This window comes from Mastomys coucha, unplaced genomic scaffold (assembly GCF_008632895.1).
Source record: "Mastomys coucha isolate ucsf_1 unplaced genomic scaffold, UCSF_Mcou_1 pScaffold7, whole genome shotgun sequence".
NCBI lineage: Eukaryota > Metazoa > Chordata > Mammalia > Rodentia > Muridae > Mastomys > Mastomys coucha.
This window is the reverse complement of record NW_022196913.1, coordinates 93,055,306-93,075,905: the sequence shown is the minus strand read 5'-3', so window position 1 is coordinate 93,075,905 and position 20,600 is coordinate 93,055,306. Positions and strand designations below refer to the sequence as shown.

Genomic DNA, 20,600 nt, shown 5'->3' with positions numbered 1-20,600 from the left:
TGTCTTCGAACTTACAGAGATTCACTCTCTTCTGCCCCGTGAGTGCTGAGATTAAAGGCGTGTGCCACCATGTCTAGCTTTTCCTTTTGATTTTGAAGTTCTGGAACATTAGAAGAAGAGAGAGTAGGAAGCTGTTCTGAAGGTTTCCTACAGTAGATGGAGTGACTTTCTGAGACCAAAGGGAATGAATTGAAGAAGCGGATAGAACATCACAGCAGCCCTTCACCTTGTGCTAAAGATGCACACATATCCCCCACGGCTACCACCGCAGCCATCAGCTTCCATGTGCTCCTGTTTATCGGATGTGTGTTTCCCATCTGACTAAGCAGAGGTTGAGGAAGGAAGGCAGCAGCAGGTTTTATTTACTTGCCTTGCTTCCTTTTCTATAAAAGAGTTTCATCTTTCTTCCTCTTTTGTATTGCCACCCTCCCCCTTTCCCCTTTGATCACAGAACACACAGGCCTCCTGGCATGAAATTGGAGAACACAGTACTAAAGGCGGGATTTTGTTGATGGAAGCTTTACATATCTTCCACAAACTTTTTGAGCAACTTGAAAGTTTGGCACCTAACTTTTAGTGTACTGTATGTAGTATTATTATAAATGAACAAGAGCAACAGTGAAAACACAAGTTCCCAGGGTGGTAGGGTAAGGAGTCTCACAGAAATAGCACCAAGATGCTCCTTAAAAATGACTCTTAGTTTGCTCATTCTGAGTGCTCTCCGTGGACTCTTGTATATTTGCTGGTTTAATTCTGGCTGTTCTTGGTCCTAAAACCTTTCTACCTGCCTTGCAATTTGTGCATCTAGCCTGTTGGTGAATAGGTATTGTGCTCATGTGAGAGAGTCACTCTTGTAATCTAGCACAGGCTGCCAGGACTAGAAGGAGCAGTTAGTTAGTAACATTGCTTTGCTCAGGGCTGTCCATAAGTGCCGTTCATGTATCATGGAAGAGTCTTCATGTGGGCATTTTTGTGGAGGGAAGCCATATGTCCTTATTTACTCTTTGTTGGGTCTTAGCTAGGACTAACTTTTGTGTGTCTGAAGCAGCACCACCCACCACTGATGGTTTTCAACCTGTGGCTTCAAAAGGACAGCAGAAGATATTAGAGGACAATCATGGCAGCTGCCTTAGTTACCTTTATGTCGACTGAAGAATGCCTGTCAGATCCAATTTGAGTCAGCAAGATTTATTGTGGCTCATGGTTTCCGTCCATCGCCCATCCCAAGGCGGAAGACATGGCAGAACACTGCCAGTTCATGGTAGTAACTGGAGCATGTGGCAGAGAGGTAGCTTTGAGTGAAGCTGGAACCAGGGCTCTGGCTATCATCACCTTCAAAGGCCTGCTCCTAGGAACTCACTTCTGCCATCCAGATGCCCAACGCCTACAAGTTCCTTATCCTCTTAATACAGCACCAACAGCCAGGGAAAGGATTCAAATGCTGGCCTGTGGGGAACATTTTCAGACTCAATTCATGGCAGTAGCATATGCCTTGGGTCTGTTCATGGTGTATGGGACCAACCCTTAAGGACATGATTGACGTAAAATAATGTTGCATCCTGTGAAAACCATTTCCTTGGTTAGATTCTGGAATTTGTGTAAATATCAGTGTTCCTTCTTCTATGTCTATTGAATTTCATCTCTATCACTTTATTAGTTCTATCTCATTCATTTCTACAACAGCAAGGCAGGATGTTTTGGATCTGAGTACTTCATATACTATGCATTCAGGTTCCTACTTAAAACATCCAGTGTCTTCTAGAGTAGAACCATGTGAATACAAATTGTGTGTGCATGTGTGTGCATGTGTGTATGTATGTGCACACTCATTATATTCAGAGTAACTATGTTGACTTTCTGACTTTCCATATGTATTGACCCTTACAGAGCAGTTTATAAAGCTAATATTCTATATGCAGATATAAAGTATTTCTGGTTTTGGTTATTAGTTTAGAGATGCAGGTCATTGATATTTTATACACTGAGTCACATGTAATATTGCAGCATTTCTGTGTTGCTGTTTTATTGTCTTACACTATGAAATAAGCCAGATGTTTATGCAAAGCACATGTGAAAGCTGCATATTCCAGTCATGAAATAGCCTGGAGTGTATTTGAGGTTAAAAAAGTATTAAATTAGTCTTATGTGATTTTTGCTACCAATATTTACACTGTTATATAATCAGGGCCTGTGTAGAATAAACAGGAAGAAAGCCATGGTCTTCAGATATGGTTTGCTGAAGTTGTACTGCTTCTAGGTAGGTGGCAAACTCTGTGTTGTGTAATGGCTGCTGGTTTTCAGTCACAAATAGCTGGTATCGTGGCAGACTTGCTATGCAATGAAAACTCATTTCCTTGTGACGATGAGTCTGCGGATGAAAGAATGAATGGCATGGGAAATGGAGACTTTCTCCACAGGCAGTTCTGGCATTATAGCCAGAAGGGGAAGAACTATACCGGTTACTTTCATCTTAGTCTTTTCTCCATTTCTACAAAATACTTTGCATTTTCTTAAGCAAAGACTCGGGTCACTTTTGTATACAAAGGAACTCAGCTTATGTATGTTTGGCACTTTACATATCATAGGAAGCTAATTGATATAAAGAATGACTTAGTAATTTTTGCTAGCTGGGTAGAGGAATCCCAACTATTGTTGGGAGGCCTCTGAGGACTTCTTTTTGGAATGCTGAAGTGTTTCCTGTCTCTTTCAGTTTTTGAAGACTCTAGGCTGTTAAAGAAGAAGGTGGCACACTTGCTGGTCTCAGTGTAGGTGTGTCTGAGCATGCACTGTGGAAAGCATTTGGAAAGTAACTAGCACGGAAATTGCTGATGATTTATAGCAGAATTCAAGACATTGGTGCTAGACACTAACTTTTACCTAATGGTGTTCTTTGCTGATATTGAAGTTGAGTGTGGACCCTCTACTGTCCGGCTATAACTAGAGCCCTGGCTACTTTGGGTGAAGATCGAAGTTGGCATTTTATGGTCTTTGTTTCTCAACGATGTAACATTTCTGAAAAATGGAAGATATTGGGAGGCTAAGTGGTAAGAGTTACAGAGGTAGGCAGAGCTGAGCTGAGATTTGACATGACCTAGTGGTTTGGGTTTTTTGTTTGTTTGTTTTGTTTTTGTTTTTCTTTTTCTTTTTTTGTCTAAGAAAGCAGCTGGGGAGACTGTATCAGGCTGCAGCTATTTCTGCAGTGCTGATAGATGATTTGATGCAAACTCTTGTCTTCACTGGAGATTCTCAATGTTATCTTGGCGATACTCAGGCAGAGCTTATACTCAGGAAGAACTGGCCCTTCATTCCAATACAACCTTCAGTAGAATAATACAGCAGGCAGCCTCTGACTGGAGATTACCCAAAAGACTAGGGAGGCGAATGATGCCTAGATTTGGGGTAGGCTATACATGCAACCATACTTCGTCAATGAAATAGAGGTGATCCTGATGAGTCCAGTCTGTCTCAAAATTCTATTAGGCAGGCCACATGTAGAATTCCAGATGTTTTTAAAAAATTAGTTTGTTAACTGATTACCTAAGTAGACATGTGATTGGTATCATTGGAGACAGACTAACATAGATTAAGCCTCTCTCTTCATAGGATTGCTATTTTGTTGCAAGGCTTAGCAAGGAGATGAACTCTAACAGACTGTTTTAATGGTGGAATTGGGAAGCACAAGGTGGAGGCTGAAATGGCAGTGAATGACAATAGGTGCTTGTAAGGACACGGGAAAGGGAAAAGCATTGGCTTTTTTTTTTTTTTTTATAGAGATTTTGTGGTAAGGTTTAAGGATATGTTATTGTGGGAGTGAATGTTTAAGCAAACAGAAAGGGAGAAGGATTTTCATGTGGCTCCAAGTCCATCTACTAGAGTATGAATCAGGAAGCAGAGGGGGAGAAGAAACACAAACTCGAGTCTGCATGACTAAACTCTGGAAGACAAAAAGAGTGAATTCTGGGGAAGTCCACACCACTTAAAAAGATTCGTCTCTCCATCTTTTGCCAGCTGTGGTATCTGGAGGGGACCTCTGGCATAGGCTAAAATGCCAGAGACTCTACTGTAAACACCAAGCTTGGGTGTGGAAGGAAGGCTGTGGCTGGAACTCTGTGTAGTAGGAGCTCAGCCTGGGAAGACATGGAATACACTAGATCCACACCAGGAAGTCAGGAGAAGGGTCTAGGGAGATGCCTCACTTGTAAGGTGTCTGCCACACAAGCATAAGGACCTGAGTTTTGGATACCTAGCATTCTTGTTAAAAAAAAAAAAAAGCTGGGCCTGGCATGCTTTTGTAACCCTCCCTCTCCCCTTCCCCCAACCCCCTCCCTCCCACCTACGCACTGTGGGGGAGGGGATAGATTTGTCTCTAGAGCTTACTGGCAGTCAGTCAATCTGTGACCTCCAGATTCTGAGAGAGAACCTATCTTAAAAAATAAACTTGATACCAACCTTTGGACTCCATAAGCATGTGCACACAGCATGAACGGGTACATACTTAAGTTATATACACACACACACACACACACACACACACACACACACACACAGAGTATGAATCTTGAGAGAGGATGGATAAGGGGGTGATAAAGTGCTTTTGGACAGGTGGAAGTACTTCAAAAGTTCTATGACATAGTAGGGTAACTACAGTTGGGCAAGTTTAATTAATTGTATATTTCAGTACTACTAATAGAGAAAATCTTGAATGTCTCAACACACACACACACAAAATCATCCATATTCCATATTTAAGCTTATTACTATCCTGATTAGATTGACTTGACCATTATACATTTTATACTGGAATTGGGCCACATAAATACATACAAAAACTATACCTATGAACATTTTCTAAAAAAAAAAAAAAAAAAAAAAAAAACTAAATTAGGTATTTTAAAATGTCAATACTTTCCATAGATTAGAAATCAAAGTGGGGAAAATTAAAAAGGAAACCAGAAGAATAAGTTGCAGAAACAGAGCTTGTGGGCTGTCCTTGAGACAAATATCTTAGCATGTGTGAAGACTGAAAAATCAAGCCCAGAAATGCAATGTGTGTTAAAGAGAAATAGAACACGTGGCTCCCCCACGATGTCGGAGACTAACAGAGCCAGGCCATGACTGGGACCTGTGATTCACAGACATAATGATAAAGCAAAACCTACGTCTTGATTCTGAATCTCAAAATTTATTTTTCCTACTGCAAAGATGATTTTTCTTCTTTCTTGCATGAATTATTAAGCTGTAAAGAGAGCTAGGTAGATTTCTGGAGATCCGGGTGGGCATTTAAGCTGGAGTTTGGGAAGGTTGATGTCATTGTATTTTTTTTTTTTCCTTAAGCTCAATAACAATTAGGGGGAAAAAAGCAAATGAGAGAGTGACATATTTGTGCTCGGGCTGTGTTCTAGAAGCTGCTGATGTGTCAATAGCTTGGAGCTGTGGAGTTATTTTCTGAAGCAAACCTAATCTTTGTGTGCTTAGCTGAAGAGTAGACAGAGATGGGGTGGTGGGACTGGGGGTGGCTCTCCGGAGACTCCTCAGGCTGTCGACTTATCTGCCCCTTTACTCATGTTCCTTCCATCTTGTTTGAATGTGACTGTATTGTTTGTGAGGCACTTTCGTTGGTTGTTAACAAATATCCATGGGTGGCAGATGTAAACTGGTGTGTAGATTACACTGCTTTAATATTATTTGTCCGAGAAAGGTCTTTTTTTCATGCCAGCTTATGCCTCTTTGCAACATGTCTTGCCTGTGTTACCTTCATTCTGTGTGAATACCAAAGTCAGTGTAGCCTGTGCTGCACGCTGGTTATAGATGGCAGGCTTGTCATTGGACTATGAGCTCTTTGAAGACAAGAGCCCTAAGGCATTGTCGCTCAGTATCTCCATTCTCCAGCCGAGGCCAGGTACAAAGAAGGATCTTAAACTTTCAGTGGAGGAATATGCAAGAGATAAGTGCCAGGATTGGGCCAGGGGAGGTAGCTCAATTAGCGAAGTTGCTTCGCAAGAGTGTGAGGACCTGAGTTTGTATCCCCAGCATCTAGGTAAAAAGTGGGCATGGCAATGCCTTCATGTAATCCCAGAACTGAGAGGCAGAACAGGGTGATCTTTAGGGCTCACTGGTCTTCCATTCTACCCAAGTCAGTGAGCAAGAGACCCTGTACTAAAAAATAAGGTGGAGAGAGACAGAAATGTTTGATATTGACTTCTGGATATGACAAGATGCATGTATGTACCCTCATCCCCTTCCACATATACCATGAACACATACTCTAACAAGGGTGATGGGAAGAATATAAATTATTACTAGCAGAGAGGAAAGAAATCACACATATCATACAGAATTGTTTACAACAGTCATGAGCAGTACACTGCAAGCAAACCAGCCCCTGGGGAAAAGAGAGTTATGGTGGAAGATGGCAAGAAATTCATGAGGTCTGGAGGAAGGAAGAGCCAGAGATTTAGAGTATCTGTACTAGTGTTTGATGGGTGCTCTAAGGAGGGGTGCCACACGTGAAAAATGGCTGCCCATTGCTAGTCTCCTAATGGAACAGATGAAGGAACAGGCTTCAGTATGTATGAGTCTGGAGAAATACACTGGTATCTTAGTCACTGTGTCATTGCTCTGAAGAGAAACCATGACCAGGGCAACTCTTATAAAAGAAACATTTAATTGGGGCTGGCTTAGTTTCAGAGGCTTAGTCCATTATCAATGTCGTGGGGAAGGTGACAGCAGGCGTGGCAGGCTTGGTGCTGGAGAAGTAGTTGAGAACTAAATCCTGATCTACAGACGGGAAAGGGAGGGAGGGAAGGAAGGAGGGAAGGAGGGAGAGGGAGGGAGAGAGAGACAGAGACAGAGACAGAGACAGAGAGAGAGAGAGAGAGAGAGAGAGAGAGAGAGAGAGAGAGAGAGAGAGAGAGAGAGAGAGAGAGAGAGAGAGAGAGAGAGAGAGAGAGAGAGAGGGAGAATGAGCCTGGCTCAGGCTTTCTCAAAACTCAAAGCCCCACTCCCATTGATATACTTCCTCCAACAAGCCCAAAGCTCCTAATCCTTCTAATCTTCTCAAATACTGCCACTCCCTGGTGGCTAAGTATTCATATACGTGAGTTTGGGGGGGGGGGCGTTTCTATTCAAACCACCACACTTGGTAAGCTTTAAGGCTTTGCCTATAAGAAGAGAGTAGTTTCTCAAAGAATTTTGATACTTTTGCTTCCAGCTGAAACCAGGAAATTCAGAGGCAGCTGCAAACATGAAAACAAGAAAAACCTTAATGGAAATGTTGAACCTAGAAAAGCTTTGGTCTGAGTTTGGAAGGAAAATCTGGGTCTGTTTATGACCCCCAAGTACTAATGCTGAGGGTTGCTGGCTTTAAATTTGTTCATTAGATTTTATTTATTTAATAACATTATGGCACAGTCTGATTCTTAGGGGCGGACCCCCAAGTTTGGCAGCTTAAACAAGGCTTCTACATCTACTGCAAGGTTCAGGAAGACAGACTACTCAGAAGTTGCTTGCGTTGGGATAGTGTGGGCCACTCTGCCGCAAATCAGCACTTCTGCTTGGGAGGGTTCTTATGAAATACTGTGTGAACATTTTTTTTTTCCTCCACGACTTGCATAGAGGGGTTGTACTTTAATTAAAGCAACATGTATATATAATTTAATAAGTGCCTGCCAGAGTTTCTCTAATAAAAAAATATAGTAAACGCAGTTTTTATTCTAAATCATTTAGGGAATTGTGAATTTGCTAAGCCTCAATCTCTAAATATGTGGGTGTGGATGGATCCCAGTTTCCATAAATTTATGGAGTTTAGCCTATCCTAAGTGGGTGAGCCAAGCTCCAGGCTTTTTTTTTGTGTGTGTGTGTGGATTAAAATAAAGGTTTCAGTACTGAATTCTCATCTTTCCCCTCAAAGAGTAAGCAAGGTTTCAATGACTGTCTCTTAAAGGAGCCCACGTCTGCATTATAAGGTCTTACATGAGTACATTGGAAATCAATGAGCTTCTCATCTGTATTTGAGGGACCCTCTTAAATACCCTGCTAATGTTATCCATACATGTTTCTTTAAGTCCATGCCTAGAGATACAGCTGCTAACTACTCTCTTTATGCTGCAATAATGCATATTCCAGTTGCAGTTTGCAAGTCACAGTAAGAGAGGGTCTCCTTCCTAGTTGAACCCTTGACTAACCTGATCTACCTCTCCAGGGGTCAGATCATTTAACTATGTAAAATCCAACCTATTGGCTCTCCATATAGCTGACTCATCTTAGAACTTACTGGATATTTCCTTTCTATACAGACCTTTAAATGCGACAGTTTCCCAAAACATTATGGTTTTGACCCTTGGTAAGGTGGTCAGATAAATCACAGAAGTGTTAGAACAACTAATTTGATCAAATTAAGGAGAAGCTACTGATAAGTAAGCTAGCAAACTGTAGGCAACTTGACTCCGCTTCCAACATTTCACATTTGATGTAAGATTGACGATGCACTAAATATGGTTTTATCTTTCTTTCTTTCCTAGAGAGACATCTCCTGTATGGACGACCTGCAGTCCTTTATCGGACCAGCTATGATATCTTATACCATACGGACTTTGAAAGTGGTTACAGTGAAATATTCTTAATGCCTCTTTGGACATCATATACCATTTCTAAGCAGGTTATTGAGAAAATTGGGGATATATTCTTTATTTGATACAATGAGTGCTTTGATTAATAGAAGAATTTTACCTTAATTTTCTGTTGCATCTATTGTAATACTATTTGTGTGTATGTGTGTGTGTTTGTGTATGTGTGTACACACCACTGCATGCCTTTAGAGCTCAAAAGGCAGTTTATGGAGTTGGTTCTTTCTATCCACTCTGTAGGTCCAGGATTGAACTCAAGAGTCATTGCAAGATATTTTAAACTACATTCAGTTTTCTGACTGTTCTACTGTAATACATTAAGTGTTGAAGGGAACATATTAATGCTTTTAGGTCTTTTTTTTCTTATTTTGTTTACATTTTACCCAATAGTTACAGAGACCACCAAAGTTTGTTTGTGTGTGTGTGTTTTAATGGATATTAGTTTTTAGAGCAATTTGGATTAGTGAAACAAGAGAGTCCCCAGATACATCTGTGCTCAGCCTGAGTTAGCATCTTCTTTATATTTTAACTTCTCAAAAGTTGCTGAGAATTAAAAATAATTACTAGATTTATTTGGTTTATGTGTGAGTGCTTTGCCTGCATGTGTGTATGTATATGCTTTACATGCCTTAGAAATAATAGGACACAGGATCCCCTGGAACTAGATGTATGCATGATTGTGAATCACTGGGAACTGAACCCAGGTCCTCTTCAAGAGCTGCAAATGCTCTAAACTGCTGAGCTATGTCTCTAGCCTTCTGTTTGTATTTTAATAAAAAAGGTTTTAACTGGAGTTTCTGCTTCATAAGGATAAGATACAAAGCTATAGGTCAAATATTAAAATAATTTATTTTGTGGTTTTAATATATATTATACATATCATTTATATAAAATATATATTCCTAGAGATAGATATATTTTCAATTCATAAATGTAAACGATAAGAATACTACTTTCCCAACAATCAATAACAATCCCCAAATAAACAATTTGTTTATTTCTGTGGTGCATACCTGCAAGTGCACACACACACACACACACACACACACACACACACAGACACATACACACACTCAGAGAGAGAGAGATAGGAAGAGAGAGAGAGAGAGATAGAAAGAGATAGGTATATATACTAAAAAGGGATTTGTGTGTACGTGTGTGTGTACATGTATGTGTTTGTATTTGTGTACATATCTGGTTCCTCAGGAATGCCATGCACCCCCCCTTTTTTGAGCCAGGGTCTCAACCTAGCTTGGAGTTTGCCAAGTAGGCTAGGCTGGATGGACAAGCAACAGCTGAGAGCAGCCTATCTATGCTTCTTCAGCATTTTAACAGGAGGATTTCCACTTTACGTATTGTTTAACTTCAGACATTGGTAAAGGGATTCTACTGCAAGAAACTAAGAGTTTGAAAAGTATTGGCTTATTGTACTTAGAACAAAATGCTTTGAAAAAAGAAATTAGAATATCAGAGCATGGACTGTGCTAAGCTAGTGAGTTTGGGTTTGAGCTGTTCAAAGTAGATGCTCTAGCTTTGGGGAAGTCATCTGGTCTCCTCACTGGAATAGCATCACTGAGTGTCTCTACACCCATGCAGGCTGAGGTCTCCAGCATCCCGGAGCACCTGACCAACTGTGTTCGCCCTGATGTCCGTGTGTCTCCAGGATTCAGTCAGAACTGTTTAGCCTATAAAAATGATAAACAGATGTCATATGGATTCCTTTTTCCTCCCTGTAAGTTGTAGCATGTTGGGCTCTCTCTCTCTCTCTCTCTCTCTCTCTCTCTCTCTCTCTCTCTCTCTCTCTCTCTCTCTCTCTCTCTCTCTGTGTGTGTGTGTGTGTGTGTGTATGCCTTTTTCAGAGTGGGAGGTATATTCTGGGGTTTGAAGCTTGTTGGTTAGGATTTCAGTGTTACAAGGTTTCTTCATGGGGAAGCACTTGTGAGACTGTGAGATTTTCCCCAAACAAGCCTGAAAATGACCAGATTTCAAATATCCTGCTCTTCTGGAAAAGTCTAAAGTACAGACAGGGGAAACTTGTTTTCCTCCACATTGTTAAAGGGAACCTGAAAGATGTAGTAAGTTATTGGGAGATTAGTCCTTTCTTAAGACAGGTGTTTCGTTTCATCGTTTCCTGTGGTTATAGGGTGAATGGCTGTCAATTTTTATCCCCCATTGGCATCTTTCCCCTTGTCCCCTGCTGGGATCCTTCCCACCACATTCTGCTCCTATTTCCATGTCCTTGTTTTTGTGTGTGTGGCCTATTGAGTTTAATAAGAGTCATTTGCCTGAGCGTGGGAGGGAGGCTATTAAGTGGCACAGTCCTGCAGAGGTGATTTCCTGAAAACAATTATGCCTCATTATCTTAATGACATTTTTTTTAAGAGTCTAGGCTATAATAATGAAGTCAAAGAACTACAGACTGAACTAGGTAGGAAGAAACAGGCTGTAAATAGTTCCTGAGAACTGTTGAGGGATGCGAAGTGACTGAGTGGGACTGTTTGATGAAGCTGATAAGGGGAAATGAAAGTATAGAGCTGCTGCCTTCGAACTCTTTGAGTTGGCCTAGAAGACTGGGTTTTCTGTTGATGTCAAGATTGGTAAGCAATGGACTCTGTTTGCTCTCCCACCTGATGTTTAGATCTGAGCTCTTCCCCAGAAGCTAAATATGATGCATTCCTCGTAACCAACATGGTTCCAATGTACCCCGCCTTCAAACGTAAGTACACTATTTACCCAATAAACTGTCACTTAGAAGATAACTATTTTACATTTGCTACTTACCTTTTCTATCTCCATGCTGATTTTAATAATACCTTGCAACTGTTCAGTTATAAGTTATGAAGATATTTCATATAAATTCTCTGTAGATTGACCTACCTGGGCAGGAAGCCGTGAGCTATTTAGCCCTTACTTATAATTAGGAAATTGCCCTCATAAGAAGTGACCCAGGTCATGAAGTGGTAGAGCCAAACTAAACCACAGTTGCATTTTTTTTCTACCCTGCAGCTCTTTCTATTTTAATGCTTATTATTTTTGTGATGGAGTCTTACTGAATTCTAGAGGTCACTTGCCACTTCCCAACATCTCTACTTACTTATTGAACTTGTCTGCGAAGGCCAACAGCACACTTCTGCTTTTAGGGGGCTTATAATCCTAAGATCCAGAAGACGATTATGAATATTCTTCCTTATCAGAATATTAATTCAGATGGTTTTAGGGTCATGCAAATTATTATTTTAACTTTTTTGAACATATAATTTATTTGCTTACATCCTTGGTTGATAGCTATTCTGTGAATTGAATAAGCACTATCAACTCTGTCTCTCAAAATCAAGTTCTAGTCCCTGGAGTGTGACCATTGGCTATGCAATAAAAAAACAAAACAAACAAACAAAAAAAACCTGCCATTTTTTTCCAGCACTGTGCACAGAACTCAGATCCTCAGACACATTAGACATACAGACCCTCTACCACTTTGCTATGTCCTCAGCCTCTCACCCTTTCCGACATGGTATTCTATGCAGCCAGTGCTATCTTTGAGCTTTCTATGATAGCTGAGAATCATCTCAAAATCCTATGGTCTGTACTTCCTGGCTTCTGGGTAAAGTCGTTTGCTACCACATACAGTTGATGCAGGGCTGTGGTGTAGCCCCAGCTTTGCATTTATTTTGCCTAATGGCTAAGATACTCCAGCTTACACTGTAACTATCTATCTGGCATACTCTGCCCCAACTTCTCTGCCTGGGACATATCAGCTCATTCTACTTTCACATCTTGGGTACTTAACCTCCACTGGGAACTTTCCCTGACTCCCTGGGTCATGCTTCCTGCCTCCCTAGCATTACCCCCTCTCTTTTATCTTTCCGTTTGCAAGTTCATAGTGCACCTCATAGAGAACACTTGAGAACAGGTTCTGATGAGTCAGTCACAGCAGCTCTTGGCTCCTGACATTGCACTTGAAGAAGGCATCCTGCAGAGAGTTTGTCTGAACCGAGTGAATTTGAGGATGAAGAATTGATTTGTGTCTTTGCACAGGTGTCTGGGCTTATTTCCAAAGGGTTTTGGTGAAGAAATATGCTTCAGAAAGAAATGGAGTCAACGTAATAAGTGGACCAGTTTTTGACTACAATTACGATGGCTTACGTGATACTGAGGATGAAATTAAACAGTAAGCTTTTCTCCCCCGTTCCCTGTGAGATGCCTAAATTCTTTTTTTTTTTTTTTAAATAAATACTTCAAGAGTACTTTATTCTTTTGTAGTACATAGGGGTAATTAACAGACACTGTGGTCATGACAATCCTACATATATAATATATGTATATAGTAAAAGATGCATACAGTAAATATGTATATAGTGAAATACATGTATATAGTAAAAGTGTATATATAATACATGTATATAGTAAAATATTATGTTATTGATCCCCAGGTCATAGGGTTATGGTTTTTATTTTGTATAATCTTTTGCTAATCGGCATGTTTACTACAATGAAAATGCTCTTATTTCTAACCATAAAACTGAAAGACAATGACTAAAAGAAGCAAATAAGTTTATAATCATTTTATGTATTAAAATTTCTGTTGCACTCACTTGCTTATTAATTGCTAATAAGTCAGGCAAAGATTTATAAGATACTGTGTTTAGACTCCTAGGAAAGGTGGTCTAGACAGCATTACTGTCTCTTAGTCTCCACAGGAGATTTGTGCCTGGTTTCCTGCATAAGACCAAAATCTACAGATAATCAAGTTCCTTATACATTGTATACAGATAACATTTGCATAGATGCATAGAGCGTTTACAACACTGCATGCAATATAAAGGCCACTTAAATAGTTCCTATAGTGAGTTGCTTCAGGGTAAATAAAGATCAAAGACAACTTCTGCCCATGTGCAGTGTAAGTGCTCCCATGTTTTCTTTTTTCTCTCTTTTTTAACATTTAAAAACATATTTTAATTAAATAGAATTGAATCACATTCTTGTTTCCCTTTTGTACCATCGCTCCTCCCAGAGACCCCCATTCAGTACCTACAATATCTTTTTTGTCATATTCCTTAAAATTTATAAAATATTATAACAATAAAAATAAGTATTATAAAAGTTGTTTGATATAAAACAACAATCAATTTAACAGTCTTATGTAGATGCTCATCTACAGCAATAGTGAAAATACATTTCTCTCAATATAAATTTTAAATAACTCCAAACATATTAGCTGTATACTTAAAAATTATACATCACTACTAGTATTTTCTTAAATGAACATGAATATATAAAGTCTTTTTGTTTGTTTTGTATTTAGTAGAGTTTAAAATCTTGGCTCTTACTGTGGTACAAGCCCAAAATAAGAACAATTTTTAGACATTGGGTTTCATTGTAATAAGGCTGTATATCAATGACCCTCACATCACTTAAGGATTTTACCTCCATCATAGCTAAGCTGAGAGTTGATAATTCTGCTGCACCAAGAAATGAATTGTAGGCTTGATTTTTGGATACAGACTTCCTGCTCTGGTCAAAGCTACTTGACTTGACTTGAGTGAGTGACTTTATTCTCAGCCCACAGAGAATAGGTTACATTTCATTTAAGAAATGGTATAAGTATTGAGATGGTCTATCCATAAAGTCATTTGCCAACTGTTTCAATGAACAATGGTTCTGCTTGGAGGGTGGCAAAGGTGAGGGTAAAAATTTGGTTCATTAGCTGTGATAATTTGGAAAAGCATTCATCTCAGAGAAAGAGTAACTTATAAAGTCCTCTTCTTCAAACTTGATACAAGAGTTACAAATGTCAAGCAAAGCATTCAGTTTCACTTTATTGTTCTCTTACAAGCCACCTCCCTAGTTAATCGTCTATGTTTCTTTTGGGTATATAAATACTTTTGAAATATATAAGCTGTTCTGAAAACCATAGTATAGTGTAAAAACATGAAATAAACAATACTACTAATAGAGAGGCTGAGATAGGAGAAGCAAGATTTCAAGACCCTTATGTTGTACACAGCAAGACACTGTCGCAAACAAACAAGCTGACAGTGTATATAGATTGTACAATATTGGACCTATTTCTCCAATTACCGAAGTAGAGAGATCATTGGATGACAACCAACAAATTTCAATGATATTCATATGCTAGAGAAGAGTTCATACCCTTAAATATTTTTTTTCTTTGAATTTCATCTTAAAATCTTTAGTTGTTTCCATCTCTGACTGACTATGGCTTTAGTAGTTAGAGTGAAAATTTGATGTTTGTATAGACACATATTTCCATTTTATGATAAAAATGTATCCATAATGTTTTTGAAATGACTACTTATTCTTCAACATCTCTTCAGTAAAGAAATTGTGATTTTAATTCATTTTCATTGTTTTTAGAGACTTTTGGAATCTTTTCTACTTTCTGAGCCAGTATGTCTCATCAGAAAGTTGCATATAGACTTAGGTTGACTCCAATTCTCTCTCTCTCCTTGGTGCTATTTGGGATATAAAAATATAAGGTAAATACTGTGAATAAAATGCTACTTTGAAATACAGATAATTAATAGTATTTTCAGTAATTCAAAAGAAATTTCATCTTAATTATATACTTATTGTTGATCAATTTGGTACTTTTTAAACAATATTAAGTTCATTCATACTTTCAAGATTTAGAAAATGATTAAAATTTTAATAACACCAAGTCTCCTGAGGAATTTAAATGTGTGAACTTTGTTCTACTGGAGAAATCTCATTCAACAGCCCTGGGCTCATCTCCTGCTCTTGACTATTAGTGCTTCCTTTATACCAAATTCAAGATCTCAGTGTAGACTAAAAGTGCTCTTTTTTCTTTTTACCCAGTGTCTTGTGCTTCTAGACCATTTTCTATATCTATGATAGTGGTCTTTCTGAAACACAAACCTAATATGATGCCCCATTTCCCCCAAAACTTCCATGGAATAGCTCCTAAATTCTATATCCTGGCACCCACAAACCTTCATAATTTGTCCTTCATTGACTCTTCCAGCTCTTTGCTAGTTATTATTATCCTAAGTCACCACTGACTGCCTCCAACTCTTCAATCTAGCCACTTCATTTTCTTGGGATATCTTTCTCTTCTCACTTGGCTGAGGCAGGTAGACAATTCCAGGTAGAGAGGAGAACATCAACTATGATTAAAGATATACCAGGGGTTAACAGAATGTCTTAGACACCAGTGAAGGGTAAGCATTTTTAAGAGAATGTTTGATGTGCCTTGTAACTTTGTTTCCTTTCCTGGCTCAGGTATGTGGAAGGAAGCTCTATACCTGTCCCCACCCACTACTACAGCATCATCACCAGCTGCCTGGACTTCACTCAGCCTGCCGACAAGTGCGATGGTCCTCTCTCTGTGTCTTCTTTCATCCTTCCTCACCGACCTGACAATGATGAGAGCTGTAACGTGAGTTCAGAGACAGAGTCTTCCAGGATGGGTTTTCATACTTAGCTTCTTAACTTATATCCCCAACATTGAACCAGATGTACTGTAAAGCATTGGGAGCACCCAACCAAATGGAAAGGGGAAATGACCCAAGCAGAACTTTATTGAATATATAGGGACCTGGTATCCTATAATAATAATTCTGTATTTATCACTCTCTCTCTCTGTGGGTATGTGTGTTGTGCATGTGCATATATTTAACATAGTTCTATTTATATGTTCAATTTTGACAAATGATGAAGTGCCTGAATGTTTTCAGCTCCAAAAAAATCATAGTACCAAAAAGGAAAATAACAAAATTTTGATGAGTTAGGGTACAATAAGAGTTTAAAGGAATTAAACTGTATTAATTTCTTCTGTGGTAGATGGTTGATAATATTCATAACAAAGAACTGTAAAACAAATGCACACATATATGTAGCACTTACTAGTCAGGTTATTTTTTGCTACTGGTTATGGGAACTATGATAGCAATTCTATAGCATAGAAGACTCCTGTATCATTTATTGTTATGTGGCTAGAGGTGGGAGGCAGAATGGTATAATGAAAAGACCCTTAGCAGGGGCAAGAGAGATATGAGCATTGGTTGCTCTTCCAGAGGACCAGAGTTTAATTCTTAGAAATTATAATGGTTCATAACCATCTGGAACTCTAATCCCAGGGATTCCAATGCCCTCTTCTGGTCTCTGAGGACAATAGGCATGCACACAGTGCACAGATGTCAATGCAAGCAAACTACTCATACTTATAAAATAAATAAAATATGTTAAATTTAAATAGGAAAAGTCCTCAACAATAAGACAGGAGTTGTGATGTGTGTTCAGAGTTAAAACTCAGGGACAAATCATGTAATCTCTACATGTGCCTTCATTGTGCTGGGAGCTCTCTGTTGCAAGCTTGGGTCTAGAACTAATAGCTGATAGACATTTAGTTCATTTACTAGAAGGAATAGGCATGGAATCTAAAGAATAGGATTGTTAGTAAATTACACTCAAATTCCTAAGTTGTATTAAAGTGCTCTAGAAGAGAAAACACTGTTAGACAAAAGCCATAAACTCCTAGGCAGCCTACCATATGAGGCTGCAAATAAAACATGTATGGAAATGGCCATAATAAGAAGCAAAATGTCATAACAACTGGTCCAGCCAAGATCATCATCTTCATGGCCTGTGACTCTTGGACAATGGCTTCAATTATCAATGAAGAATTTAGGTCATGAGAGGTCAAAGCAAAATAAAGACTTCAGGAGATAATAGAACTGTGAACTATGGTATAGGAAGCTAGTTACATTTATCGAAAACGTTAGGGTTTGATGGGGAATAATGTTTTATGCTTGATTTTTGCCAAAAGACTACAAAGTGATGTTTTAAAATTATGTATAATAAAAAAATTTGTTATAGTGGTATTCATAGGAATAATGGTTTTAAGAGGTACAGAAATAGTTGTTACCATGTACTGAGTACATGTCATGATCCACATATTGTATAGGTCCTCAACATATATACTTCCTGTCATCTAATTGCTCTATGACATTTCTTTCTTTTTCCTGCCTTTTTGTTAGCTTCTGAGGAACTTCTATTTAATAAACCATGATGATTAGTTGGTAGGATAAGGAATTTTAAATTCCACAGATAATTAGCAGATATCTGTAGAGAACGTTGGCAGTTTTTCTTATTGTGCAATTAGATAATCAAGAACAAAATGTTCCATCGAAAGAGAAACATTTCAGGTTTTGCTTTAAGGAAATGAATTACATTGGAGGAGTTTGAACATGGTGTTCAAAAGGTATTGGCATAATTCACAGGAATAAGGTCCGCAGCAATTGAGCTGACGTGTCATTTTAGACACCGAAAAAGGAGTCTGGAAGGAAAAAGTGTTGTGGCCAGAGGGGTTCTGGGGCCCTGTATGTGATTGGAAAGCAAGAGGAAGGGGGAAAACTCAAAGTGAGAAATAAGCAGCTGTGAGCTTGCTGGTGTGATGTTTTTTCTGTGCTTGTTCATAGGGGAATGTAATACTCCTTCTAACATCGCTGTAACTCCCTCGAGAAAACCTCGGTCCTACCAAAAGCCAGTTGGGAGGTAGACTACACACGTGTGAAGTGAAACTCAAAATTGTTCTGAATTTTAAAGATAAAGTAAAGGTTATATAGACAGTTATACATATGGTAGGCTATTTAAAGCACATCTCAGGACTTGGGAATCTAGCCTTTGTAGGAATTTGGCAATGGTGAGTTTCAAAGGCTCGTTCCAAATTTAATGCCAAGAAAGTTCTAGGTGACAAAGGGTTTCACTCGGAAAACGAAATCCGCACTGCTGTCCCCCGGAGTCTTCCTCTGATCACTGGTCCCTGAACCTACAGAAAGTTTGGAAGTTCTTTCAGAGAGTGCATGGACAGCATGCTTCTTTATTAAGACTCTTAAATCCAATAGCAACTTCTCTTATTTTTTAAGTTTACTTTTAAAACTACTGTGACTTGAATCTATAGACCTTCTTTGGGAGAAAGTTCCAAAGAAAAGACAGGAGAAAAATAAATAACGTAGGGTTGTGGAAACAGTTGAGAGGTTAAGAGCACTGGTTGCTCTTCCAGAGCACTGGGGTTTAATTCTCAGCACCCATGTGGTAGCTAACAACCATCTATAATCCTAGTTCCAGGGTCTTGGATGCTGCTTCTGGCTTCCGTGGACGCCACATACAAGTGCGCTGAAACACGCACACAAAACACTCATTCACATACAAATAAAAAGAAAATGGAACTTTAAAAAGAATAAATACCTATAGCATAAAAATAATGTGGATTATGGGTTTGGTTGTATTAATATTCTATTATTTATTTTTAAAGCTTTTTCTCTCCTGTTTTGGCACATATGAACTATACATGAATTTTATTAGTTTTGTATCTTGTACTACTAGCTTCATCAGTGATAACTTTCATAAATTATCAGCAAATATATTTTCTTTACATTTAGTATAAAGGCAAATTATATTTTATTTACATGTGGTGTATCATAAATTTCCTTATGACAAATGAGAGACAAGGTTTTAGCATGTGACAAGCAGAAGAGAATATTCTTGGCAATTTATGTCTCCAGGAAAGAAGTAGAAAAAGATAGTTTTTCACCCTTGAATTCTTACCGTTCTTGACTTGTCATGATTTTGAATTAGAAACACTTTTCCAACCCTGTCCACATCTTCACATACTGCATTTACAAAGGAAATACTGGACTCACTGACCATTGAAAAAATCCAACAAAGGAGCAAAATATGAAAATTCTCCCAAAATATAACCTCATGCTTACCCCGAGGGGATCTTGACCCATCAGGAGACCTCCTACTTTGTTAATTACATGGTCAGGCTGAAGACTGGTCAGTAGCATTGTGGGTAGAGCTAAATTTAGGTTTGACTATACTGGGAGTTGCAGAAATCTTGGTTAGGTTAGGCAGGAGGTTATGAAAGTCCTGAATCCTCTCTTCTGCCTGCAAAGCCATTTCTACACTTTGCTTGGAATGGTCAGGCATTGGTTTCCTGAACCAACAAGCTCATGATGCATATTTAGACTTGGCATGAGCTACTGTCATTCTTGGTTCAGCTTGGTGTGGCTTAGAGCTTTCTGAGAAAACCTTTGCAGGTTCATGGTCCTCAATGGTTGGTTCACTGAGATCACTAGCAGTCAAGAGGTAGGCAAGGGCATCTGAACATTCTTGGTCCTGGGCTCTGTAGCACTCTGTAAACTCTAAAGACTCTTACTGGACTCTTAAATTCAGAGGCATTAGGCAGTGGTGTTATTTGTGAAGGTCTTCCTGTCCCTGGCTACTAATGAAGGGCACTTTTGCTTTATTCACAGGACATCCGGTTCTTATTACGTTTCCCCAATGTTTCCTCCAAATTGGAAAATTTTTGAGTCATGGGGGCTTTCTTCATCTGAATTATCCTTTAGTTTTAAACGAGTCATGAAATACATTGTTTTGTTGTTCTGTATGGTTTTAGCCTAGAGTTTTTTGTTTGTTTGTTTGTTTGTTTTTCCCAACAAAGCCATTTTATATGAGCAGCTAAGACAGAAGGAGATTCCCTTTCTTTCTTTGGTAGTTTGCTTTTGTCTAATTTTCTTTCTTCCTTCCTCTCCTTTAAAACTTTTTTCTACCTCCCAGCATGCTGATGACATAAGCATTAGTATTCTTGTCAATCAATGAAGCTTAGTGGAGTAAGTTGCTTCATGAAGTCGTGGAAGCGAGGAAATGGTGGTGTCTCCTTTCCACTCAGATTTTTTTTGTGCCTCAGAGAGCCAAATGTCTCAACTGACCTGTTTCAAGCTGAACTCATTATCAGATAGTAACTAACTGTCATCTCCCAGATAACTGATGACTGTGATGGCTCTTCCGAACAGGAATACACATGCAGTTTTCTGTGTTAGGCACTAGCTCTCTGCCTATTTTGTGAGATAGAAGAGCTTTCCAGTTAAGTGTGTGCTGAATCCAATGCTATATTTGATGGCTGAGAAGAAAAGCAACATGATCAGATTCTGC

The 20,600-nt window shown here is 38.9% G+C and overlaps 1 protein-coding gene across 5 annotated transcripts in view; it reads left to right on the top strand.

The window, feature by feature from the left end:
• Enpp2 (ectonucleotide pyrophosphatase/phosphodiesterase 2) overlaps nt 1–20,600 on the top strand; it is a 119,708-nt gene that overhangs the window by 98,213 nt on the left and 895 nt on the right. For all 5 annotated transcript variants that reach the window (XM_031358303.1, XM_031358306.1, XM_031358305.1 and 2 more), the window contains 5 exons: nt 8,520–8,656; nt 10,221–10,356; nt 11,263–11,340; nt 12,660–12,792; nt 15,885–16,041. In XM_031358303.1, coding sequence (XP_031214163.1) covers nt 8,520–8,656; nt 10,221–10,356; nt 11,263–11,340; nt 12,660–12,792; nt 15,885–16,041 — 641 coding nt within the window. The remainder of the gene's footprint in view (nt 1–8,519; nt 8,657–10,220; nt 10,357–11,262; nt 11,341–12,659; nt 12,793–15,884; nt 16,042–20,600) is intronic.